General features: G+C 39.8%; 1 protein-coding gene across 8 annotated transcripts; it reads right to left on the bottom strand.

Moving 5' to 3' along the window:
- Positions 1 to 303: 303 nt before the first annotated feature.
- NMRK1 (nicotinamide riboside kinase 1) lies at positions 304 to 27261 on the bottom strand. Of its 8 annotated transcripts, XM_053923682.1 has the most exons (11): positions 26896 to 27261; positions 25766 to 25909; positions 20023 to 20111; positions 18740 to 18799; positions 17694 to 17784; positions 17361 to 17409; positions 10416 to 10563; positions 10269 to 10340; positions 9525 to 9631; positions 6767 to 6850; positions 1264 to 3580 (listed from the first exon to the last, which is right to left on the bottom strand). In XM_053923682.1, exons 4-11 carry the CDS (start codon positions 18766 to 18768, stop codon positions 3459 to 3461), a joined length of 702 nt encoding a protein of 233 aa, XP_053779657.1. In that variant the 5' UTR covers positions 18769 to 18799; positions 20023 to 20111; positions 25766 to 25909; positions 26896 to 27261; the 3' UTR covers positions 1264 to 3458. The 8 variants fall into 8 exon arrangements, with proteins under 8 accessions (XP_024411318.1, XP_071077561.1, XP_045047434.1 ...); XM_024555550.3 differs by lacking the exons at positions 1264 to 3580; positions 25766 to 25909 and adding an exon at positions 304 to 1254; XM_045191473.2 differs by lacking the exon at positions 25766 to 25909 and having other exon boundaries at positions 20023 to 20171.
- Between the last annotated feature and the right edge of the window lie 62 nt (positions 27262 to 27323).

The following is a 27323-nucleotide window of genomic DNA, read 5'->3' as shown; positions in this document are numbered from 1 at the left end:
GCTACGTGGAGGCTAGACTGGGGAACGCCTAAGAGGTTATTTAAGGATTGCAAACTTTATCCTTATTCTACACTGCATCCTACTAAGTAATATTGATGTCCCCATCTTAAAAAGACTTTCAATAGCTTGATCAAAGTCATATAGCCACTAATAGCTAAACTGTAATTTGAGCTCAGGTTGTTGTTTTTTGTTTATTTTTACGTAGAGGATGTGACAAAAAAAAATCCTAATCAATACTGTGTGCAAGCTCGTTAGAAATATAGAAATAATGAGAGCTAATCAAATGAATCTGTAGAGAACATGTGAAGTTAATATAACAATATATTTTATATTCGTAAGAACTGAAAGGACTGTGAGCAATCTGTTATTTATAACCAAAAGGTTATTGGTACAGTAGATAATTTAAATTCCAGCATTGAAAAAGGCCTAACAAAATCACAAAATTCAAACTGCCTGAATGTGCTTTTCAATGAAAGGTACTCTGTATTACATGTCATTGAAATAACGATAACTTATATCTGTGACTTTAGACCATTGGTTTGAAAAAAACAAAACACAGGGAAAACCCTATTTGTAACAATGTCTCAACAAAAGTGACACACATCCAACAATGACAAAGCACACACAAAAGTTACTGTGGGAAACTGCTGGTTCATTTAACGGGACTGGTACTGCTGGCAATGCCATTATTTGCATGAGGTGGACATTGATGTGGGATAGTAACTAATATTTTTTAAAAATTAAAAATAGAAAAACACCAGAGTACATTGCATATAAGGTAAATGTCTTAGGATACTTGATTATATGTGTACACACATACACACATATGTACATGCACACATACACAGACACAAACATACATACAAGTATAGACACATACACACACAAATAATAGATTACATTTACACTGGGTTGTGATGTGAATCTTATTCATTACTCTGGGTCTCATTTAGAAAAGTTTGACAACCACGGGTGTAGAGGAACCGATTCACTGTTCATTAGCTATTCTGTATCTATGTACTCCTTAGAGTGAGAACAACTCATTAATATAAATTCCTGATCATTGTCATGGGTAACTGTTTACTGTTCCACATGTTGGGAAATCACGTGTGCTAGAACAAAACAGCAGCTGTCACCAGAACAAAGTACATGTTATATCTTGGTTAAGGTTCTTGAATAAGGTTCTTGGTAAAGTTTCTTAATTCACCCAGGAAGAATTTAGTGCCTTCTATTTGAATGCTGTTACTTGCAGACCTTGGGAATAAATAGGATAGAAATTAGTGGAGAATTCCAGTTCTCATTTTATGAAAACTTCACACTAACAACAGTATTCTAAAGCTGTTAAGATTACAGGGATTCCAGCCCTGGGCAGCTAGCGCAGTTGGCTAGAGCACTGTCTCCACACACCAAGATTTGGGGTTTGGTCCCCAGTCAGGGCACATATAAGTATCACCCAATGAATGCATAAATAAGTAAGTAGAACAACAAATTGATGTTTCTTTCCCTATTCCCCCAAAAATCAATAAATAAAATTTTTAAAAAGAGATTACAGGGATTCTGGAACTAGAAATGTTGGTTTTCTGTAAAGAACTAAATAGAGTCCAAATCTCATTCTTTTAAACCTTGCATTAAATTTAAGCCTATCTTAAGATCAGATATCCAATATCATTTGCAATTGGCATAGTACTCCTTGACTTCAAGGAATGAAATAGTTTGAGAGCTAGAGAATATCATAAAAGGTGTCTGGCTGCAGAATTCTTGTTTTGGAGTGTTGTGCTTGATTTGGGGAAATAAGTATTGTTACCTTTAATAATTTTTCTCTATTAAAAACAAAATTTTAATCATTTATTTTTAGAGAGCCCTCTAAAGGAAAGGAGGAAGAAGGAGACGGAGAGAAACATGGATTGATGGCCTCTCATACACACCTCAACCAAGGACTGAACCTGCACCCAGGCATGTGCCCTGACCGGGAATTGAACCTCCGACCCTTTGCTTTTCGAGATGTTTAACCAACTGAGCCACACCGGTCATGGCTTTAATCATTTTTCTTTTCCTTATTTATTTATTTATTTTATTGTTGTTCAAGTACAGTTGTCTCCATTCCCACTACTACTCCTCCCACCCAAACCATCCCCTAATCATTTTTCTTAAACCAAGGATGCTTAGTCGAATATTTAGTGACTTTGACTTAGAAACCCAGTGATAAACCTACTGTGTTCTTATTACACACCTCAGGTTGGAGAAACACACTTTTTAGTATAATATTTAATCTTTGAAATATGTAAAATGTAAAAATGATTATAATCTTTGACCAAGCAACTGCTACTCTGAAAAATGTTAGTGTAATTCAAGAAGAAAACCAGCAATCTGTGCAGATATTTTTGTACCGTGTTATTTGCCAATATGAAAAAATACCCAACAACTGGAAAATGACTCAATAATCTTATGTCAGTTTGAACTATTATACTATTACTTTGTAATCAGATATTATATTTTAAATTCAATATAGATAAATGCCAAAAAGAAAAATATAAACATTTGATTACATTTTTATTTTCAAAATTTAAAAAAAAAATTTCTTACAGTAATTACATTAAAAAAATTGCTTTTAGAGAAGGGGGAGAGGGAGAGAGAGAGGGAAAGTGGGAGAGAGAGAAATACCAATGTGTTATTCCATCCACTCATGCATTCACTGGTTGTTTCTTATATGTGCCTTAACCGGGAATTGAACCTACAACCTTGGCATATTGGGATAATGCTCCAACTAACTGGGCGACCTGGGCAGGGCCTATTTTGAAATTTCTTATTCCTGTTTGAAAGTAGACATGTGACACCTTCTGCACTAAGATGTTTAAGTCAAGTCTTACAATTCACTTTCAATGAGCAAAACAGAACTCAACCTTCAATCCTGTAACTGGGAGAGCTATTTAGTTTTATTCAATTTCATGATATAATGGCCTCTATAAAGCTTCTTAAGTATTAAATATTAACTTAAAAAAGAACTAAGCATCACAATTAACCATGTAAACTATGTAACCATATAGAAGATATGAATGTGAACAGCCGAAACATTGGGTGTGTACTCATTAAATTTTAACACTGCTGACTGGTGGAAATATCGGTGATTATTTTTTTCTTTTGCTATTACATTAAAATTTTATTTTGTAATAATATACTTTTATAATGAGATGAAAATAAACCTTCTAAAAGGAAATTTGAATGTTGCCAGACTGCTTTGTTATAGTAAGAACAGGTAATGATTCAATTTTGCTTTAAAGTCTGGATTTAAATAAGGATTGAATTAAATATATAGCTTCATAATCTTACTCCCCTGGGTCATTTATTGTTGCATTGTTAATTAAATTCAATCTTTGTTATTTCCACTTTGTTATTATTTTATCACAATTATTATTTAATATGCTTGGAGTGGAAAATAAGTTAAGCAGTGTTATGAGATGTTAGGAGAAGCTTGAAGAGTAGTCAGTGGAAATATCTGCAGGCCTCCCCAGTAGCTCATTCCTGAACTGAGGGTTCAGGCAGGCTATGCTGAGGACCCCTCTGGGCTGGCTCTGCCCGCACACTGTGGTTGGGAGAAATGGGAAAGATGGTGGGTAAATATAATATAGTAACTTATTTATGCAACTGGAAAAAACATAACAAAAGTTTCAACGTAGGAAAAGCTGATCTGCTTTGGATTTTATTTCTCTTTTAACATATCTGTTACTTACCGGGGTGGGCAAAAACAGATTTACAGTTGTTTGTTTGGAAAATACAATAATTAATTAATACTAATAATACGAAAATTAGCTCTGGGTTTTGCATACTCACAACTGTAACCCTGCTTTTGCCACTCTGTATTTTCTTCTTTTTAAACTTTACCTAATATCTAGTATACAAACAAGATAGCCTTAAAAGGTACAGTTAAGTATTTCCTTACAGGCCTCTAGGACATAGGCAAAAAAAGAAGAGGGTGTAGCACTCATGGACATGTACTTTCCTGTGGGCTTTCAGCACCTGTCAAAACATGCCAGCTATTCTTAGGCCCTGTATCAGATGGCAAAAGCTGGCATTTGGTATGGAACTAGGTGTAATTTGCCTGAAATACATGATCAAGGATCCTTTCATTTTTATCAGCAAGTAGACCATAAGGCCAAACTCCAGTATGTGACTGAGTCACTGAGGGAGAATTGGACCTGTGCACTGGCCGTTGCTGAGGGGATGGAAAAGTCTGGCGGCCAACCGCCGAAAAGCTCTTGGAAGTACTCATTGTGGCCAGAAAGGAAGCCAGTAACCCCTGTAAAAATGGCTTTGGCTCGGGTGCTATCATTTACAAAGGCAGAGTCCCTCCCTTCTCCCTTCAATCTTTGTATCCATTCACGCTGGTGCCCTGAGCTTCACGGTGGGAGGCTTGCCTTTCATCACACTAACAGATGGCAGGGGTGGGCAGGCATACCTGGCAAGAATTATAAGTTACACTAGGAAGTAATTTAATTATGGTCCTGAAATTTCTTCAGATGGGTTCATGCTTACATGAAGGGCTGATCCTGAAATTAGAAGTATGCAGGATCAATAAATTGCCTGGCTGGGCTCAGTCCCCTAGACAGACAGGAATTTACTGAGGACATGGCAAATCTAATTCTTACTGAGATGATGACATTGGGACTAGGACAGTTGTGTCTCACCAAAAAAAGCATGTAATGTTCTTGGCCTGGCTGCTGTGGCTCAGTGGACTGAGTGCTGGCCTGTGAACCAAAAGGTTGCTGGTTTGATTCCCAGTCAGGGCACATGCCTGGGTTGTGGGCCAGGTCCCCAGTTGGGGGCGTGCGAGAGGCAACTGATGATTGTGTATCTCTTGTACATCCATGTTTCTCTCCCTCTTTTCTCCTCTTTGTAAAAAAAAAAAAAAAAAAGCATGTGATGGTGTTCACTGCTGGAGTGACTTACACTGTCTTCTCTTGAGTCAACTGATGACTGCATTTTGCATGAGATAGCCATGAAAATCCTTTCAGTTCAAATATAACAGCAGCTACATCTATAGTTTTGTTCTCCCAGCATGCTTTGCTATCCTCTTTCTTCTGGTTTCTACCTCCTGTCCTGCTTTACTTTTGGAGAATTTTCTCCCTTTAATTCAGGAGGATACAGGAGGTGTATTCAACTTACAAGGTCAGCACATGATCCAGTCCTAGCCAGTCAGAGTATGCCATCTCCCTGGCCATAGTGACTGGTTTAGTAAAAGTCATGTGACCCAAGCAGGATCAATCAAAATCTTCCCTGGGAATTTTCAGCTAGGCTAAAATGCAAAACTGCTTTTAAAAAACCTTTAAGGGCAGGGGTGTTGGGCGCCGGGTGAACCAGGCAAAGGAATTAAGAAGCATAAGTTGGTGGTCACAAAATGGCCACGGGTCATACAGCACAGCACAGGGACCAGCCAATAATATTGTAGTAACTAAGCGTGGAGCCCGCTGGGCACCTGAAATATTGGGGGCATCACTGTAAGTTATGTGACTGTCTAACCACTATGCTTACACCTGAAACCAATATAAAGCCAAATGAACATCAAGTATACTTGAACAGTAAAATTTAAAAAACTGTCTAAAATAAAAAATTTAAACGTCTGCAAAAGCAGCGAGAATAACATGTAAACCCCTAACCCAACACCCAGCTCCAACATTTATCAGCCCATGAACAGTCTTGAAGAAGGATACACCGTCTTCTTGCACTGGGGCTGCTGGGCCTAGGAGGACAGTGCTTCCAACAGACATGATGTCTGCCAGTGATTGATGTGTCAGTGACCCCTGCCCCTACTTTTTTTGCTTAAGCAAAACTTAGAAGGATTTCTGTCACTTGCAAAATGTGTTGTCTGATATAAAAATTTTGAAGAGCCCTGTCCAGTGTGGCTCAGTTGGTTGGAGAGTCATCCTGTAGACAGAAGGGTCGTAGGTTCCATTCCGTCAGGGCACATGCCCAGGTTGCGGGTTCGATCCCTGATTGGGGCATGCAGGAGAAGGCAGCCAGCCAGTGTTTCTCTTTCACATGAATGTTTTTTTCCCCCCTCCCTCCTTCCCTCTCTCTCTAAAAGCAATGAAAAAAATGTCCTCAGGTGAAGATAAAATTTTTTTTTTTAATCTTAAAGAAACACTCAATAATTTTTAAAATCTTTTTACTTTTGAGGCATTTGGGAAATAGAAATTCATGGAAATCATTTTTTTAAACCCTTACCGAGGATATGTTTTTATTGGTTTCAAGAGAATGATAGGAAGAGAGAGAGAAAGAGAGAGAGAGCAGAGAGATATTGACTGCTGCCTCCCATACATGCTCTGACTGAGAATCAAACCCACAGCCTTTTGGCGCACAGGATGACGCTCCAACAAACGGAGCCCCCCTGGCCAGGGCACGGAAAATCTCTAAGAGGAATAAAGGAGAAGGGGAGCTCTAGACATTAAAACAAGGTCATCAACATTTTAACTTCACCCGGTCAAAGGATAATTTCAGTGTCATTGAAATAGTAACTGTCCACTAAAATATTTAAATTACATAACATAAATATTATTAAGAGATACAATGTAGGGTAAATATCTTCATCCCTAAAAAAATAATCCAGTCCCCAAACCCACTCAGAGTCTCTGATTATGAATTATCTTCAAAGCAATGAATGAATGCATACAATCACTCTTACAATAGCATTCTGGTATTCCCTTTTTGGTTGTGTGATGAACCATAATCCTAGCTGTTCCTTCACCACCCACTTCAATAGGACAATACTTACATTTTTGCTTTGCAAGTTCTTGTCTTAAATCTTCATACACTTGTGAACAGAGGTCCTCTTCAGATTTTGTTCCATCTAGGTAAACTGGAAAGAGAAAAAGAGAGCAATTCAAGTGCTAACAGTCTTATTACTTTATAGGGTGCTTAATTTGGCACCTGATATCTCTTGAAAATAAGTATGTTTAACCAAAGAACCCAGGACCATAAAGTAAAAATAAATCAATAGCCATTAAAGAGAGAAATAGATTATAGCCAGGAATAACAGGTAAAAAATTTTGGCTAATTACAGAGAAATGTACACTAGCTAATGTGAATGTTATTTAAAAAAAAAAGAAAGAAAGAAAGAAAAAGAATCAAGTAGCATTGTGAATGTCACTTTAGGAGGACTGAAGAGGTGCCTCCCGAAAAGAATCTTTTAAGGGAGTAGTTCTCCAACTTACTTATGCAACAAGATTACCTGTGAAGCTTCTTAAACCATGTAGGGGTCTGGGCTTTGACATGTGTGCTGCATCAGAATTCTCTAGGCCCAGAAGATACGGATTTTTAATAAAACTGGCACAGTCAGTTTTGGAGACGCAGCAGAAGTTATGTATGTTGAAGGAAAAGGCCTTCCAGTCAGAAAACTGACTAAGTAGGGAGGTGGGAGAGAATTTTGCCTGCTAAGAAAAAGATGCACAATTTGGAAAGGATGTGAGGAGGTAGGAATAGTGGAGAGATGAGGTTTTAGGGCAAGGGTGTGCCTTTGTCTTTGATGTCTGCCTGTGTAGGTGTTAACTGTGTAGTCAGGAGACTCTTTGAAGGTCTTAAGCCAGGCAGGGACATGGATTCATATTTTAGATGGAGAGTGAGAGAGGAACAGTAAGAAGGGGATGCCCCCAGAACCATGGTCCACACTGGAAGTGTTGTGGCTTGAACCTCAGCACTGGCTCTGGGGATAGGGAGAAGGGGTTGAACTTGACTGAAAAAGAGATTATAATGGCTGCCAGACCATGGGGAGGCCCCATGTGCTTTCTGCATGGTTCAGATATAGCCACTTGGAGTCCATGAAGCTTCTCACAATATGGGTAACCTGCTTAATTCTTTTCAGAATTGAATATACATCAGTTCTGATTTTTTTTGCCCCAACCAACAGCCTTCTCCTTCTGCCTTCTGTAGTTTCTCCATGTTGAGCTCTGTATCCCAGTGGTCTGCTCTGAGCCGGGGCTCACAGATCGGATGGGGGAACTCAAGAGTTGGAAAATTTTGGTTTTAAGTAATAGTTAATAATCTTTGCAGTTAATGCATATAAGAAGCTATTGTTTCAGGAACTGAAGGTATGGCCCATCCTGACTCTAGGAGACCATCAGCAATTCAACCTTTGTACTCCAGAGCAGAATACAAGCAATGAAGATGGTATCTGAGCCATTGTGCTCCAGGGAGAGACCTCTCTGCAGCCCAGGACACAGATAAAGAATCACCAGTCAACAGGATGAAAGGGTGTTAGGGAAATTGCCACACTTAGCTTTTATCTGATTAACCTTTTCCCAGAATTCCAAATCTCTTACCTACACTTTTTTCCTCCTTATAAAAAGGCTGGCTTGAAAGGAAATGTAAGATGGTCTACTACTACTGAACTAACGAACTAGTACTAGTTCTAACGAACTGCCTTCCCAAATTGCTGGCCATCTGAGTAAAGGGCACGTACAGATTCAATCCCTGTCTCTGCTTACAGGTCCTGGTGGAAAGAGGCAGCATGAACGTCGGCTTTTCTAGTTTCAGAGCAGATGTTTACTCCCAAATCGCTGTTTTATGTCTTTGAAGCATCTCAACGACATTATGTGCAAAACAGACTTGCATTCTTACCTTACAATCCTGCAACTCCTTCACTTTTCTGTTTTCCAAAATAGTACCTGCCAGGTTCCAAGGTGTTCCTTGATACCTCAATTTCTCACACCCTCCTATCTACACTATCATCAGTTCTATTGAGCACATATGTCTAATATCACACCCCCTACATCCACCTTCCACATAGGCAGGGGGATCTTACTAAAACAAGAACCTGGCATCTATCATGTCCTTGTTCAAACTTCTCTGTAGAGGGCTTCCCACTTTTCTTGAGGTAATGGCACAGTGCTTAACTGGCCTATGGCATTATAGGGTTTGGATCTTTCCTATATTACCAGCAGCACCTCTTGTCCTTGGTTTTTCTCTATGACAAAGACACCAACATTCTTTCAGGTGCTGACCTTTTCATGTATCCACTGTCTGGGGTGATCTTCCACCCCAACCCTCTTCCCTTGGTCTGGTTAAACCTGTCAGCATGGTGTAAATGTGGCTGGATCACTGGGACTTAGGCGGTCTCCCAAGAGCTTGCTGTCGCAGGACTCAGCACACTAGCAAGGACGTGCTCACGTAGCCACTGTGGTTAACGTCTGCTTCCCTAACAGAATGTTGGCTCATGAGAGTAAGGACTGGATCTGCCTTATTTCCCTTGATATGTATCACCAGGGCAGTACCTATATGCAGAGAACACTCAATCAACATTTATTGAATAAATGACCATCTAGACATTGCCAAGCTATTGACAAGAGACACAGAAAGAGAAGCAGAAGCTAGAAGAGCCAGTTGTGGAAGATGGGGAGCCCAGAATGTCAGGGCTTAAAGTGTTCCTTTACAACATAATACATGAGAAACATGCCTCGTAAAGTCCTTATTTTTTATGTACCTTGAGGCCATGACAAATAAAAAAGGCCTTCTGTTGAGGGGGAACAGGCACTCACCAATTTCCCATGTGATGTCCTCCATTTCCTGTCTGTGCTTTAGATACATGGGCCACACGTGGCCATCAAAGTATCCTGGGGGGTCTGGAGGCTGGTAGACCCTTGTACTATCAAAACATGTAGGAAATTTCATGTTGGTAGAAACATGCATAGATACAGTATAATAATGGTGAGGATAATGGGAAAAGTCATAAGATACTGAATCTAAACAGGATTAAGATAACACATTTTAGACTTCCAGACTCAATGTCAGTTAAAAGACAATGAAAGGAATTTAGTTCATTCACCCAAAAATTAGTCTCCTAAAAAAACTACTTTAAATCACTATCATTCATATTATTTCCCCCCTCTAGTTTTTTATAAAAGAATTAAGAGACAAATATCAGTGTAAATAATAGAAATACTGATATGTTGGATTAAGCTTTAAATTAATTGGTGTTCTTTGAGGCTGTAGCAGAATACAGGCCAACTAACTTAAAATCATAATCAGCATGGAGTTGTTTCATTTGAAGACTTAGGAGAAAAGAGCCAAATGACTCTTATAAGCGTCTTTTCTTAGAAACCTAATTTGTGTTACTCCATGTGGATGATTATTTATGGAAAAAGGTTTGGCTCACTGTGTAAGAGTTGAGGCTTCCCCTGTTTGAAAAATGGCATATGCCTTGCTCAATAATGTTCCTTTTCTTGTTTTTCATAAATTTTGTCTTTTGAATCACAATCTACAAAGGCAATTTCAAAATTTACCTCCTCCTCCTCTTACATTCTTCATACGGAATGGTCAGAAAGTAGCTTCTATTCCACATAGTGTCAAGGGGCCTGAAACAACAGCATATTTAGTTCACGAGGTTTTTTGTCCATTCATTCAGTCAATATTTGAGTGAGGATGCTTACTTATAATTAAAGAGAAGGAACCCTTCGATGATTAATATGGGAACTTCCTCAGTGCTTCTCCAGTCTGTTGATCCCTGTGAGTGTCTCCAGTTTTCCATCCAGCAAGAAATGGTGGACATCATTTTTTCCATGTTAAGTGCTTCAAGCACTTCAAACAACATACAAAAATATGAAATCAGTATGATAAAAGTTTTATGATACAGTTTTTTATAATGAATATATCCTGGGCTCTAGAAATATATAAAATAACAAATGCTATTTACCCTCCGAAAAAATCTAATAACAAACCTTTAAGATATTTTTAGACTCTAATATTGAGAAATTAGTATTTGAAACATTTTTATTATGGAAAATTTGAAACATACAAAAGTAGAGAATAAAGTACAGTGAACACTATGTCCCCACTGGTAGCTTTGACAACATAAATTCATGGCTAATGTTGCTTTATTTAAAAATTCTATTACCCTCTAACTACATAAATCTTAACATTTTTGGATGAAAAAATATCTATAAATTAGTTTGAAAGATATATGACACATTGAGGAAAATATCTGTGATGTATTTGGTAAAGAGCTCATATTTTTATTTTTAAAAATATTTTATTCATTTATTTCTTTGACAGAGGGGAAGGCAGGGAGAAAGAGAGGGAGGGGAATATCAGTGTGTGGTTGCCTCTTGTACACCCCTACTGGGGACCTGGCCTGCAACCCAGGCATGTGCCCTGCCTGGGAATTGAACCAGCGACCCTTTGGTTTGCAGGCTGGCACTCATGAGCCACACCAGCCAGGGCTCGTATTTTTAATATATAAAGAGATCTTACAGGTAAATAAGAATAAATCATTAAAAATTTTACAAAGAACAGAAGTATGTCATTTTCAACCTCTAAAATGTACATATTTTTTGAGCTTACAATTATAACTCTTATATAAAAGTAACTATGAAAGTGATTCTCAAAGTGTGGTATCCAGACCAGCACCATCAACATCACCTGGGGACTTAACTAGGAATGCACATTCTGAGTCCCACTCCAGAAGGACTGAATTGAGTCATCTGTGCCTGTAGAGGTTTTATTTAAATAAATTATGGATTAATTTATTTAATAGATATATGGCTACTAGGATTTTCCCTTTGTTCTGGTGTTAGTCTTGGCAAGTTATATTTTTCTGGGAAACTGTCAATTTCATCTTTCTAATTTATTTGTATAAATTGTTTATTATACCCTCTTATCTTTTTAGTGCCTCTAGGATCTGTAATGCTATTATCTCTTTTCCTTGATCAGTGTTATGTAACCTGTTTGGGGATCACTCAGATTCTTGAATATGTAGATTTATGTCCTATGCCAAATTTGAGATGTTTTACACCATTACTTCTTTACACACTTTTTCAGCACCACATTCTCCTTTTTTTTCTGACACTCCAATGATATGCTAGATATTTCATTATTGTCCTGTATTTCTGTTCATTTGTTTTTCAGTCTATTTCTCTCTGTTGTTCAGATTCAGTAACTTCTATTATTTTGTCTTGTAGTTCACTGATTCTTTCCTTTATCATATTTGTTCTACTGAACTCATGCAGTGAATTTTAAAATTTTGGTTATTGTTTGTTTTCAGTTCTAAAATTTCTACTTGGGTAATCAAAATAGCCAGGTGCTGGTATAAACACAAACACATAGATTAATGGAACAGAATAGAGAGCCAGAAATAAACCCACACCTTTATAGTCAATTAACATTCGACAGAGGAAGCAAGCACATACAATGGACTAAAGATAGTTTATTCAATAAATGGTGTTGGGACAATTGGACAGATACTTGCAGAAAATGAAACTAGACCAACTTCTCACACCATACACAAGAATAACTCAAAATGGAACAAAGCCTTAAATGTTAGACCCCAAACCATAAAAATCCTAGAATAAAACATAGGCAGCAACATCTCAGCTATTACTAGAGAAAACTTTTTAATGGATATATTTCCCCAGGCAAGGGAAACAAAAGAAAAAAATAAAGAAATAAGACTACATCAAACCAAAACGTTTTTGCACAGCAAAGGCAATCATCAACAAAATAAAAAGACAACCCACAGAATGGGAAGATATATTCACTGATATATATGATAAGGAGTTAATATAGAAAATTCATAAAGTACTTACAAAACTCAACACCAAACAAACAAATAACCCAATTAAAAGATGGGCAAAGGCCCTGAATAGACACTTCTCCAAAGAGGACAAATGGATGGGCAATAGACATGTGAAGAGACACTCAACGTCACTAATCATCAGAGAGATGCAAATTAAAACCACAATGAGATACCATCTCACACCCGTCAGAATGGCTGTCATCAATAAATCAACAAACAAGTGCTGGTGAGGATGTAGAGAAAGGGGAACCCTTCTGCACTGTTGGTGGGAATGCAGACTGGTGCAGCCACTGTGGAAAGCAGTGTGGAGATACCTCAAAAAATTAAAAATGGATCTGCCTTTTGATTCAGCAATCCCATTTCTGGGAATATTTCTGAAGGAACACACTAATTCGAAAGAACATAAGCACCCCCATGTTCACTGCAGCGTTATATATAATCGCCAAGATACGGTAAAAGGTGAAAGATTTATACGATCTGAAGAGAAACCAGAGTATTACAATTGCCAGGACATGGAAGGAGCCTAAGTGTCCATCAGTAGTTAAGTGTATAAAACGGCTGCGGGACTTCTACACAATGGCATACTACTTGGCCATAAACAGAAGTAAATTTTACCCTTTGCGACAGTATGGATAGACCTGAAGAACATTACGCTAAGCAAAGTAAGCCAGTCAGAGAAAGACAAATACCATGTGATTTCACTCAAACATGGAATCTAATGAACAAACTGAACAAGCAAAACAGAGACAGACTCATAGCTGGAGATCAGACGACAGCTAATGGGGTGGGGGGAAGTTAGGGGGAGGTGATCATAAGGGGGGTAAATGGTAATGGAGAAAAAATACAATGAAGACTAAATTAAAAAAATTAAGAAATAAAATTTCTACTTGGCATTTTTTTTACATTTTGTATTTCTTTCCTGAAGTGGTCTAATTTTTCACTTGACTCAAGAATGTTCACAATTGCTCACTGAAGTCTTTTAATAAAACTGCATGAAAATTGTCAGATAATTTCAACATCTGTGTCACCACAAAGTTAGTGTCTGTTGATTGTCCTTTCTCACTCAAGTGGAGCCTTGCTTGGTTCTTGATACAACAAGTGATATTCAGTCTTGTCCCGGAAATTCTGGGCACTGCGTGGGGAGGCGTTTAACACTATTTAATCTTCTTTGCAGGTGTTACCTGATTAGGTATAGTTTGCCAGCAGGGGTGGGGGGGTATGTTTAGCAACCTGCCTCACTGATACTGGATGGGGGTTATTGCCCTGGTGAGGAGAAAGGGAAAAGAAAGTGCTTGCATGGCTTCACTGCTGCTCAGTGAAGGGTGAAAATTCAGCTCTCCACTGAGTTCTGCTGATTGTAGCTGAAGCTAGCTGGGTGAGGAATGAGTGGAGTACCAACCAGCACCACCGCACACTGCCTCATCCTGCCTCTTTGCTGCTAGGAGTGGTGGAAGTCCAGGCCCGGTTTGGCTCCACTGATGGGATCCCTATCGATGGCATGGAGGGCCAACTCACCTCACCTTACTAGTGTTGGTGGTTCAGAAGTCTTGCTCCATATGTGGCCCTGCTCCCAAGATGGATGGATTGTATTTTCTTTTTTGTTTGGCTTCAGTAGGGTGGACAAAAGAGAAAATGACAAAATGATTTTCTATTCTGCCAGGCCACCCTTTTTCTGGTCCTTTGATTAGGGAACAGGTTTCCTGGGGCTTTTTTTGTTTGTTTTTGTCTGTACCTATTAATGACTCCATGTTGCAGAGTTCTCTGCACCCCTTCCTGAATGTATAAGAGGCAAAAAAAAAAAAAAAAAACCAAAACCAAAACTCTGATAACTCACAGCCATGTTATTCCTCAAGTACTCAAGTCCCTAGTCAGTCTGCTCTCTTCTCTTCGTCTTTCAGTCTTCCCTTTGTTTGCTGTATTCCATCCAGGATTTTTAGTTGTAAGAGGGAGGAGTAGCAAGGAATGGGGGCAATCCATTTGGGCTAGAACCAGAAATACCATTAGTTTTAACATATTTTCATTATCACTCAGTTAAAAATATTTTCTTATTGTCATCGTGATTTTTTCTTTAACCCAAGGGAGGTAGAAGTGTTTTGCTTCAGATAAAATGTGACGATGTCTGGGATTTGCTTCAAAATAATATAGGAGAAAGTGAGTGAGGGTGTAGATAAAATATAATTGGTCAAGAGTTTATCATTTTAAAAGCTGAATGTTGAACTCATGAGAATTCATTATACCTTCTGACTACTTTTTCTTCTTTTTTATTGTTGTTCAAGTATAGTTATCTCCATTTCCCCCCCCACAATTCCCCTCTTCTTTTGAATATGTTTAAAATTTTCCATAAGAAAAAGTTTTTAAAATCCAGAAAAAAAGGTACTGATTATTTTTCAAATTCTTAGGACTTTTCTACTTCCTCTTTAGTTATCGATTTCTAATTCAGTTCTCTGTGATGGGGGAATCTCTATTACTTGAATTGACTGAAAAGTATTAGGACTTGCTCCATGTCCTTGCATATGCCTCCATATTGGTTAATGTTCCATGTGTTCTTGAGAAAAAAATGTGTATTCTGTTGTTGGCTGCATGTTCTATATATGTTACTTTCATCAAGTTTGTTAACTGTATTGCCCAAATCTCTTATACCCTTATGATTTTTGCCTGCTTATTCCATTAGTTTTTCAGAAAGTTGTATTAAAATCTCCCACAATAATTATATATATATTTCTCCTCTCAGTTTTCTCAGGTTTTGCTTAATGTATTTTGAAGTTATATTATGGGGTGCATACAAATTTTAGATTGTTTATTTTCCTGTTGAATTGATCTCTCTCTATTTCGAGTAATACTCTTTGCCTTAAAGTTTACTTTGATATTAATATAGTTATATCAGTTTTCTTTCAGTAGGTATTTGCATGATATACTAACTTTTTCTAGGTTTTTACTGACTACTTTTCTATGTCCTAATATTGAAATATAATATATATTTTATAAGAGGCTGATTGTTGGCTTAAAAAAAAATCCAGTGTGATAATATTTGGAGTATTTTAGTTCATTTAACTTAATGTAGCTACCAATGTATTTGGTTTAAGTCTATCAGCTTACTATCATTTTCTATTTTTTAAAAGATTGTATTTATTTATTTTTAGAGAGAGGGCAAGGGAAGAAGAAAGAGAAGGAGAGAAACATCAATGTATGGTTGCCTCTTGTGCACCTCCTACTGGGGACCTGGCCCACAACCCAGCCATGTGCCCTGACTGGGAATTGAACCAGTGACCCTTTGGTTCGCAGGCTGGTGCTCAGTCCACTGAGCCACACTAGCCAGGGCTCATTTTCTATTTTTATACCATCCTTTGATTTTTTAAGATCTCTGTTTTTTACTTCTTTTAACTTCCTACTTGGTATTTATCAACTATATTTGAATGATTTCAGCTATTTATAAACTTGATAGCTAGCATTTAAAAATTACTCTTTTGGAGTTTATCATAAAGATTTGAACATTACTTTGACTTACCTTAAATTTGTATATTTACGTAAAAAGTTCAAATTTTTCCTTAAGATAGATTCTTAGAAGTGGACAGTTGCACACAAAGCATGAATATTTTAAGGTCTTTGGGACATACGCTCGATCTCTTCCCAGAGAGGTTGTACCAATTTATTATACTCCCACCTGTGACAGTTTTTGTTTTATTACGTCAGTGCTAGCATTTGATAATTATCATTCCTTTAGAAATCTGTTTACTACGTAAGTGGGGAAAAAAGTAAACTACAATTCTTTGACTACTTTTGAGGTTGATCTTTTATTGCACATTATCAAATAAACTTTGGCTTCTGTGAATAGCTTATTCACATCCTTGGATATTTTTTTTCAATTGGGATATTACTATTTTTCTTATCAGTTTGCAAGAACAATTAAATTAGGAATAATTCTTTGTCAATTGTTGAAAACAGTTTTTCCTTTTTTGACTCTTATTTTGTGATAATTTTCCTTATTAACCTTTAGAGGAGGGGAAGAGAAGAAAAAAATATCCAGGCTGCTACTCAAAACACAAGAACAGATAGCAAGTCAAGGACTTTGCCTCTCTTAAAACTAGCGTGTGTCTATATAAGAACTGACTATACAACATTTTCCTCCCAGGTTATCAAAGTTAAAAATAAAGACTACATTTTATGGCTCCTCAAGAGAACTCTATTGGTTGCTAATTGGCATACACTCTCAATAATCTTCTTGTTAATTATGAAAGTTGATAATACCATTAAATATAGTTTACTAGCATATGCTTTACAGCAAAATAAACTTTTTCTGATGCACTTTAATCCTTTGGCTTAAAAGCCATGTTACTTTGGATACAGGAGTGAGGTGAATCCATCTAAAAAATATTCACTACCCTTTTTGACCTATGAAAAGAATGAAAACCCACTTCCCAGTAGCACCTGGGTCTGGGAAGGAAAGCCCGGAAGATGAGTGCTTCCAGTTTGCTCCAGGTAAGACTCGGGGCTGGGGAGGGAAGCGCAGTTAGTCATGCATTCCCCAGGCAGGGATGACTACAGCGCCAGTGAACACACCTTGCCCCAGCTTCAGAAGAAAAATCTGTATCATTCCAATGTTTTCAGTTTTAAATGTAAAGTTTGGAAAAGATTTCATTTAAAAAAATAGCCAAATATAAATCAGAAACATTTACAAAGGTAGGTTTAAAGTACTGAAATACATTTAAACACACTTTTGAGAATGTCTTTGCAGACAGCGAAGTATTTGGGTTTGCAAAAGAAATGAACTTTAGGGCATAATGTTTTTACAAGCTCATCCACTTACCATCATACTGGAGAAATCCATTTTCATCTGTCTCTATCTCAGACTCTGGCTGAAAAAAATTATGAAGTACCCATAAAAACTGCATTGCAGAAATAATACAATTATAGAATGAAGACGTGATAAACTAATAAATGCTTTAGATGATGAGGATAAATAAAATCAAAGACAGCACCAATAGTAGTGCCACCTAGTGGATAAGTAACTCTACTGCATTGACTCTACCTTCAATACAAAACCTGTATCACTCAGCAAAGGCTTTTGGATGTAGTTCAATTAACTTTGCTGCTAGAATTTTTTTTGTTAAATAAGTTATCTAAGAAGTCTTATAGATACCTTAAAGAAATCATCCTGAGATATGACACTGCAGTTTGGAAAATGTTTCTGCAAATTTTTAGCCAGTGTTGTCTTCCCACCATTTGTCACACTGAACGAAAAAGAAAAAAAGAATTTAAAAAAAAGGAACATACCAAGAAGATACATTAAAAAAATAAAACATTTAAAACAATATCTAATATCTAAGAAAAATTATTTATTCCAGAGATAAGGTTTTTCTATTGGCAAAACCACAGGCATGAGTAGACCTGATGTAATAAATGATTAAGAAATAAGCTGGGAAGGATTGAGGACAAAGGTAACTAACTATGGGGCAAGTGAATTGGGTAACACCAAGGCTTGAAAATACAGCTGTGGTGGTGGAAACAAAAGAATTTTTTGTCTATGGTAAAACTTTCATAGGGTTCAAATGCAACACAGAATATGAGTAGCACATTTCAATGCCAGTACATATATAAAACTGCATATGGTCATTGTGATTTTTGTTTCAATGCACAATGGAGCAATATGGAGAAGTGGCTCATTACAAGCCCCTCTATCATGAATTCACATCTCTTCTGTGATGTCTCCTTTCCCTCTAACCTCTCTCCACTTTGGGGCTAGATGGGAGGCCCATTTTAGCTTATCACACCTGTCAGGTGAGGTGGTTCCATATTTCACATGTCCAAAGCTGGGCATAACAGAAAAGAAATGATAGATTTTTTCCAATGTCACGCTGGGGGAGCAGCCATGTGGAGAATGAAACCATCCTGAACCAAAGCAGCATCTGATCAGGCCTTGCTTCTGGTGTCAGCTCCAGAAAATAAATGATAAAGTAGGAAATTTTTGCTTATTGGTTTCCCTGTTTTTCTGTTTATAAGGACACTCTCCCGCCTCCTGGTAGCAGTTAGGTAGCCAGCGCTCCACTGCTTCACATTCGATAGTGGCCTGCTTTCCACAGGACTCAGGAATCCTCACTGCTTCTCCTTCCCCCACCACACCCACATGAAAACACCTTTTGGACATTCGGAGTGTGTTGACCAGCCGATTGTAGCAGAACTACTCACCCACTGATTCCAATGACAAATGTTTTCATAATTAGCTTTGACAGTGTTCTCCTAGAATTCCTAAAGTGAAAAAAAAAAGTCAAATACTTATCATTTAGAAGTCTGAAGAGGTAAAAGAATGCGTCCTAAATTAGGAGGGCCAGCTGAGGAGCAAAGATGGCTGTGATCTCTGGGTTACCCTACTCCTGGATTATCAACCTTCTGTGGGAGAGCTTCAGGTTGTATAGGCACACCTCGGAGATAATGTGGGCTCAGTTCCAGACCACCCTGGAATAAAGGGAATTAGGATCTTTTTGCTGGAGGAGGGTCTTGCCATCAATTTGTAAAAAAAACGCAACATCTGGAAGTGCAGTAAAATGAGACACGCCAGTAGTGGTTTCTCTCTGACACTCTGCTGCTCAGTGCCAGCAGATGGTGCCTACTCAGGACCTGTTGCCCAAGTGAAGTGAACTGAAAAGGCCCCTGTGGCAAAACATTTATGCTTGAAGGTCTGTTTTCAAGGCTGTGGAAGAGTTGCTAGGCTGCAGACGTCACTAGAGTTTCACACTCCCCTTAGCCAGGTTGCCTTTTCACCTGCATGATTCAATCACTGGGAGAGGACCCCTAGCCCCTATGAAGTGAACCGCATAGCTTCTCTCTCTCTCTTTCCACTTCTGAAATGGGGAGATAATGCCCTTTAAGGGTACTATTTCCTCACCCAAAAGCCTAGGCCGAGGGCCAGGGTAGACAAATTCTTTTCGGATATGGGACAGGTAGTAAATATTAGAGACTACATTGTAGGCCAAGAGGCAAAAATCTAGGTTTTATGGAAGTATTTATATGACAAGAGAAAACTCTTCTGATGAAAGTCAAAACATACTAATAATTGAGTAAAATTGTTTTGGGTAATACATGTCAACAAATGAGAAAAATAACATTCCTTTTTATTTGGTAACACTTCCCTTACTAGATTTGAAAGTGAATGCTCCCTATCAGGAAATTGACGGCAAATGTTCAGGCAGAGGGGCGGGTTTTAGCCACAGGTCAGCGTCTGTTGACCCCTGGTCTAGGAGTTAGGGCAGTTTCATACATGGTCACCCAGGGTTCACCACAGCAGTCCCTACCAATGGGTCATTTTCACATTTGTAAGTGAGAAGGTGAAGCTCACTGAAACCAATCTTGGAAAAGTTGCTCTGCCTTACTGACTGCGTTGGTTGGGTGATAGGGACTTAGGATATGCTGTCCAGGGTAAGGGGCCCCTGAGCTGAGGGCTCCCAGCAGCCCTGCCAATTCCCTTCTCTGACCTGTGTGCAGGCTTCTCCTGGGAAGAGGTGGCAGGGAGAAGAACCTGCTGGAGAGAGGGCTGTTGTTCCTTGGTGTCTTCTCAGTTTATCTAGAATATTCCAAATTGAGAGCAATTGCTTAAGGTTCAGTTCCACTTTCACTAAAAAGCCTGTGTGAGACAAGAATTCAACAACAGCTATGCTTTCAGAAGAATAACTGAACGAGTTGGACTGCACTGTTGAGCATCTACTCCACCCAAACTGCGAAGGCGTATCAAGGGGACACCTGCATAACGTGAGTACTGTAAATTTTTGTGCTGTCCTTGCCGACACAAGAAACGTCCAAACCCGTAGAGACTTTTTATGAGTTTATTTGAGCAAAACTGACGACAGTTGCTGGGAAGCCAAATCTCACCATTCAGAAAGTGCTCTGGAGAGTGGCAGTTTTGAAGCTTATTTTAAGTGCTAGAATCAAAGGAGGAGACAGAAGGGGGCTGCATGAGATTCACTGGTGATAGGTTAGGGAGGTGGGAGAAAGCAAAGCAGGTAAATTTCTGAGATTGGATAAAGAGTAAAACAGAGAGACATACTTCTTTTCCATTGGTGGGTACAGGATAGTTAATAATTACCATTTACAGCACATAAAGAAGTTATTTGGGGAACAAGATAACAATGAGGGGTTCTGTGATCTGTAGACTCTGGTGTGAGGTTATACTGAGTGGCCCAGAAAAAGGGGATGACTCTGACACTCCAAGGGTTTGTTATCTTAGATGCAAAAAGACAACAGACAGGTTCACTTAAGGTAAAGACTGACCTTTGTCAAGGAAGCTATAGGCCCAGGACATGACTACCTGCCAAGACTTGTTTTAGTTAGGAATTTTTATGTTCAGACCATCCTATGTGGTCACTTTCAGTCCCTGAGTTTGTAAGGCCATCATGCAGGCCTCCCCGGGCTTGTCAGGTTTACTATGTGGACTTTTTTTGTCCTCATAACTTTTCTGCTTTTGAATTTAATTTTGCCCTATTCTTATTTATTAATATGCTGGTGCAAGGCTGGCAACTACTCTTTTTTTGGGACAAGAAAGAATGCCCTTTATCCTGAGATGGTACCTTTCTTACTTTTTTGATAATAAATGTTCTTTCTCTTATGAAATTATGTTGGCAGTAAATAGTAGTAGATTGATGTCCTCACTTGGCACCCCCCCCCCCCCCCGCCAAAACAAAACATAAAGCTTTGTCATTCTTTGCCCCACCTCACTCATTTTTGGATAGCTTGTGAGAGCATTAAACTCTCGAAACCAGACAAGTGTGGCCTTAGAATTCACCTAGTCTACACCTTCATTTTGCAGAAGTTGAAACTGGCCCAGAAAATGGAATGATTTTCCTAAGGTCACAGAGCTAGTAAGTTTTGGAAAAGTGAGAAGCAAAACTAGACCAAGAAGTTAAATTCTTTCTTCCTTCTAAGCTGCTGAAAAGTGTTTTATTACCAAGAGCAAAGAAAGGACGGTGTTCAATAGATGAGCTGATAAAACACCTGCGGTATAAAGACTTCTGGTCAAGATGGCAGCATAAGAAAACATGGCTCACCTTCCCACACACCCAAATCAAAATTACAACTAAATTACAGAACAGCCATCACTCAGGACCAGCAGAAATTGAGTGGAATGGAAGTCTGACAACTACAGAGTTAAAGAAACCACATCCATCAACACTGGTAGGAGGGGTGTAGACGTGGAACAGGCTGGTCCCACATACACGTGTGATGGATAAAGATCCCGAGGGATATCTCAGGGGTAAGGAGTCCCAGCTCCACACCAGAACCCCCACCCGGGGTTCCAGTGCCAGGAAGATAAGTCCCTATAACTTCTAGCTGCAAAAACCAGTGAGGATTGAGTCAGTGGAAGAAACTTCTGGAGTGCCAAGCAGTTCCTCTTAAAGAACCCACACATGGCCTCACCTACTCAGACTCACTCCCTCTGACCTCCAGCACCAGGGTAGCAGCTTGAAAGGCACCAGTGGCATACAGGGAGGAGCTGAAGTGGCTGATATCTAGGCAAGTGCTGGGGTACAGCTTTCTCCCAGACAGAAAGGCAGCTAGAGCCACACAGCCAGCAGGCACGTGCCACATCTGAGACTCCATCAACCTGGCTAACACTATCCTACCCTGCAGATCCTGAGTCTCCATCCCACCCAATTAACAGCTGTTAACAGTAGCTTTTCTATATGAATGGTTGGTCTTGGCTCAAGCTTCACATTTCCTAAATCCTTTCAAACAAGCAACAACTGATCTCAGCAAGCCTCTAGCCCCAGTACCTCTTGCTAAGTGGCCCCAGATACAGCACTAGCAGCAACCACCCTAGATTCACAGTTTGGCTTCACCTGGGAATCTCCAAGCTCAGCATAGTGGCAGCCATCTCAGATTGCTCTATAGCTCAGGCAGGGTGGCCCTGGGCAAAACACAGGTATAGGCTGACTTTGGCCTGTACAACCCTGGAAACTTCAGGGCCTGGGCACCCAGTGGACAGCTGCAGATCACATTGGAGTACCACTACCCTGCCGCTGCACAGCTGATCCTCCACGGAGAAAGGAGGCTGGTGGTGAGTGGTCACAGCCAATCTTTGCAGCTGATGGACATAGGTAAATTCCTCCCATTGACCTGCCAACAGTAACCAAGGCTCAAGGACAAGAGGAGGGTGTACTCAGCCCACAAAAGGATGCACTTCAAGTACCCAGCTTGCGTGATAGGGGAGGCTGTGCCACTAGGTCCTACAGGACATGTATTATATTAGGCCATGATACCAAGACAGGGTGTCATAGCCTAATTCTACATTAGTTCTACCTAATTCTACATAGAAACAAGCACTGGCAGGTTGCCAAAATGAGGAGACAAAGAAACATGGCCCAAATGAAAGAACAGATCAAAACTCAAGAAAAAGCTAAATGAGATGGAGATAAGCAATCTATCAGATGCAGAGTTCAAAACCCTGGTTATAAGAATGCTCAAGGAAAATGTTAAAAGCATAAAAAGAAAAAAGAATACTCAAGGAACTCAGTGAGAACCTTAGCAGCATGAAACAGATTCAGTCAGAAATGAAGGATTCATTAACTGAAATAAAGAATAATTTACAGGGAAACAACAGTAGAGTGTATAAAGCCAAGGATCAAATCAGTGATTTGGAACATAAGGAAGCAAAAAACAACCATTCAGAACAACAAGAAGAAAAAAGAATCCAAAAAAATGAGGACAGTATAAGCAGCCTCTGGGATAAGCTCGAGAAGGCCAACATTCACATCATACGGGTGCCAGAAAGAGAAGAGAAAAAGCAGGCATTGGAAATCTATTTGCAAAAATAATGAAAGAAAACTTCCTTAATCTGGTGAAGGAAATAGACATGCAAGTCCAGGAAGCACAGAGAGTCCCAAACAAGATGGATACAAAGAAGCCCACTCCAAAACACATCATAATTAAAATGCCAAAGGTGAAAGATAAAGAAAGAATCTTAAAAGCAGCAAGAAAAAAGCAGATGATTATCTGACAAGGCATTTAACACTGTCAGCTGATTTCTCAAATGAAACTTTGCAGGCTAGAAGGGACTGGCAAGAAATATTCAAAGTCATGAAAAGCAGGGACCTACAGCCAAGATTGCCCCACCCAGCAAAGATATCATTTAGAATCAAAGGGCAGAAAAAGCTTTCCAGACAAGAAGAAACTAAAGGAGTTCATCATCACCTAACCATTATTATATGAAATGTTAGAGATTTAAGAAGAGATCAAAAATATGAACAATAAAATGGCAATAAATATATATCTGTCAACAATTGAATCTAAAAAACAAACTAAACAAATAAGAAGAACAGAGACAGAATCATGGATACAGAGAGCATTTTGATGGTTGCCAGATGGGAGGGGGGTGTGGGGAATGGATGAAGAGATGAGGGAATTAAGAAGTACAAATAGGTAGTTACAGAATAGCCATGGGGATGTACAGTACAGTATAGGAAATAGAGTAGCCAAAAAACTTATAGGCATGACCCATGGACATGAGTGATGGTGTGAGGACTGCCTGAGGGAGTAGTGGGTGCTGGGTGGAGGGGGGCAAAGGGAGAAAAATTGGGACAACTGTAATAGCATAATCAATAACATATAATTTTAAATGTGGTATATTTACACAATGGAATTCTACTAGCCATAAAAAAGGAAGAAAATTATACCCTTTGCAACCGTACGGATGGACCTGGAGAACCTTATGCAAAGTGAAATTAGCCAGTCAGAAAAAGACCAGTATCATATGATTTCATTCACATGTGGAATCTAATGAACGAAACAAACAAACAAAATAGAAACCGATTCATAGGTAAAGAAAACTGATAGTTGTTAGAAGGGAGAGGAGTTAGGGGGCTGGGTGAAAAGGTGAAGGGATTAAGCAAAACAAACAAACAAACAACAAACAAAACTCATAGACACAGATAACACTATGGTGATTACCAGAGAGGAAGGCAGTTAGGGGGAAGTAGAAGAGGGTAAAGGGGGATAAATGGTGATGGAGGTAGACAACTTTGGGTCATAAACATACAATATACAGATGATTTACTATAGAACTGTACACCTGTAACCTATATAATTTCACTAAACATCACCTTAATAAATTCAATAAAATTTTCTTTTTAATGGTGCACATGTGCCAGCTTGTGAGGCTCTCATGTATAATTAATGTCCTTTATATTGGTGCATTATTGATGGGTATATAGTTGCTGTGCACACTGAATGGCAAGGAATATTGGTACCCTGTGCTTCTTGCTACATCTGTGCATACACACAAGGATATTCTATCAATTACATAGCATGTAAATAACAGGTGAGTGTGATTGTGGCCCTGGAAAATAGGCTGAAGGGGCTTATTTTGGTGGAAACTCTAGCAATGCAGAAACAAAGCATGAGGGAGAATCAAGAATCTACTATTATAAAATCTCTTGGCCTCAGGAGGGAATTCCCCCAGTCAAGTTCAAGTTCTTACCAAAACATGTACCCTCAGTTCTATATCAGTAAGCAGTCTTCGCCTGTACAAGACAGTGTTTGGGTCCACGTTGGGTACAGTCCTTTAGAAATAAACAGCTGACAACGCAGTGGGAAGGGTGGGGAAATGGAAGAAGCAGAAGCAAGACCTGTGGCTGCCATGAGTAGCTGGGGAGGGAGCAGGTGTAGCAATCCCCAAAGCAATTTATTTCAAAAACAGTGTTGGATGCAGGGGGCAGCTGCAGGTCAATTCTAAGTTCAGGCCCAGCATCTGTCCACTTCAACACCATGCTGTTTTTTCACTCCCTTTTGCTCTCTTTAATAAGTATTCTAAAATCACATTTAAAAAGCTCTCAGTCAAGAGTTGGCAGTCTCTAAATTGGCAGCCGCAGGCTCAATGAAGTGAACACACATTTAATCAACTGCATACTGTTAATCGCTGAATGTCTCCAGAGAGACAACCATCTGGACTTTCCAGCCTCATCAGCCCAGGCCATCCGATTAATAGGAGTATAAAACACCCCAAACTCACGGGATATTTATGCACTTATTCTCCCAATAAATGTAAAGTTCTCCTCAACAGCACAGAGCATTTGCATAGGGGTAGGAGAACTAAGATACTCAAGAGCAAATCCTTGTTAAGGAATTTTAGTTAGTTTTAATACTTTTTTTTACCCTACGTAAAGTATGTTGTTGAGTCCTTTTTGCATAGTTGGTGTTTATTATATTTCATTTATTTTACTACTAAACCTGGTACAGTTCAGATTCCACACTGCAAAACGGTCAGAGGTGGCATGTGCAGCATCAGCAGACTGTCAGGATCCAGCAACTCCCTAACACAGAGGGCCTGAAAGGCGGCTGACGTGCTCACGAAGGGTTCTCCTTTTCTACGTGCTGCAAGAGCGGTGTGATAGTTTTAAAAGAGTGAAATGTTTTCAGGACTTCTCACTTATTTATTTTATTTAACAGATATTTTGATTAACTTCTTCCACGCTGCTGGGAAGTCATTTCCTACTATTGTTTAAATTTTTCTTCCTTTCGGTAAACAGAACTCTCCCAAGGCTGAAGTTTCTGAATATGCAAACCATTCCTCTTTCCCCTAGTCACTCAATCTTTCAATAACCCCTAGTAGAAACTTCAAGCTTTATTTTACGTAGACTCTCATGGAGAAAGGTTTTTTTTCCCCCAATTTTTCTTCCCGCAAACATAATATTTATAAAATTGGCTGTGCTATTTAGAATTTACGAACGCTGCATTTCTTGTGTGCCCCAGCCCTTGCCTCCCATTGGCGACTGAACCTGCCGGGTACGGGTGGACAAACTTCTGTTAACTGCCAAACAGAAAATGTTTCGGACTTTGCGGGCAGTTGTTGTGAAGTGCAAGCGGCCACAGGCAATACATAAACAAATGAGCGTGGCTGTGTTCCAATAAAACTTTATAAACACCGAAATGTGAATTTTATGTACTTTTCACGTGTCACAAAACATTCTTCTGTTTTCTTTTCAGCCATATAAAAATTTAAAAACCACTTATGAGTGGCAGGCGGGCCGTCTGGTTAGTCAACCCCAATGCCGGAGGAATAAAAGACCTCCTCCCGTGGGGATCAGGACCTGGTCCTGTCCCCTGCGACTTCCCCAGAACCTGTAAGGTCTCTGGCAGGCAGACTCCCATTTTAAGGATAACTGCGGGGTGTTAAAGCACTAAACCGTCAGGAGTACACTTGGCAGGCCGTGGGTCGGCCCGTTTCAGGCAGTAAGAGCCCCAATGCGGCTCGCAAGACGCAACCAGGCTTCGCGCTCCAGCGCAGGAACAGTCTGAAAACACTTGTAGGCCCCACTCAGAGGGGCTGCGCGGCGCTGCCGAGTCCGGCAGGTACTCACCGGGCGCCAGTTCGAGTTCTCCCAAGCCCAGCGGCAGAGGCGATGGCCCAGCGCGCGTTTGTCACTAACCCGCCGCGACCCCGCAGCTGGCTAACCGAGAGGCCGACAACCCCTGCCCCGCGCCTCTTCCGGTCAGAGGCGGCCCAAGCAGTGATCTGAACCCAGGGATCACTGCCGCCTGGCCCCCGCGCGACGCCAGGCGGCAGTCCCGGTAGGGAGCGGCGGGGTTCCAGGGAGCGGAGCTCGGAGACCGCCCCGGCACGGTCCGGCCCTTCGTCGTCGGGGGCGCGCGCGGCCGAGCCGGCCCCGGCGCGAGCGCGCAGCTCCCTGACTCGGCTTGCGCGCGCCGCAGCTGCCAACCAGGGAGCCAATTAGCACTCGGCGACGCTGCGGCCACTTCCTCGTCCTCGCTGGCGAGCTCCCGGGAA

Source organism: Desmodus rotundus, chromosome 1, assembly GCF_022682495.2.
Source record: "Desmodus rotundus isolate HL8 chromosome 1, HLdesRot8A.1, whole genome shotgun sequence".
Lineage (NCBI taxonomy): Eukaryota > Metazoa > Chordata > Mammalia > Chiroptera > Phyllostomidae > Desmodus > Desmodus rotundus.
This window is presented reverse-complemented; position numbering and strand designations above follow the sequence as displayed.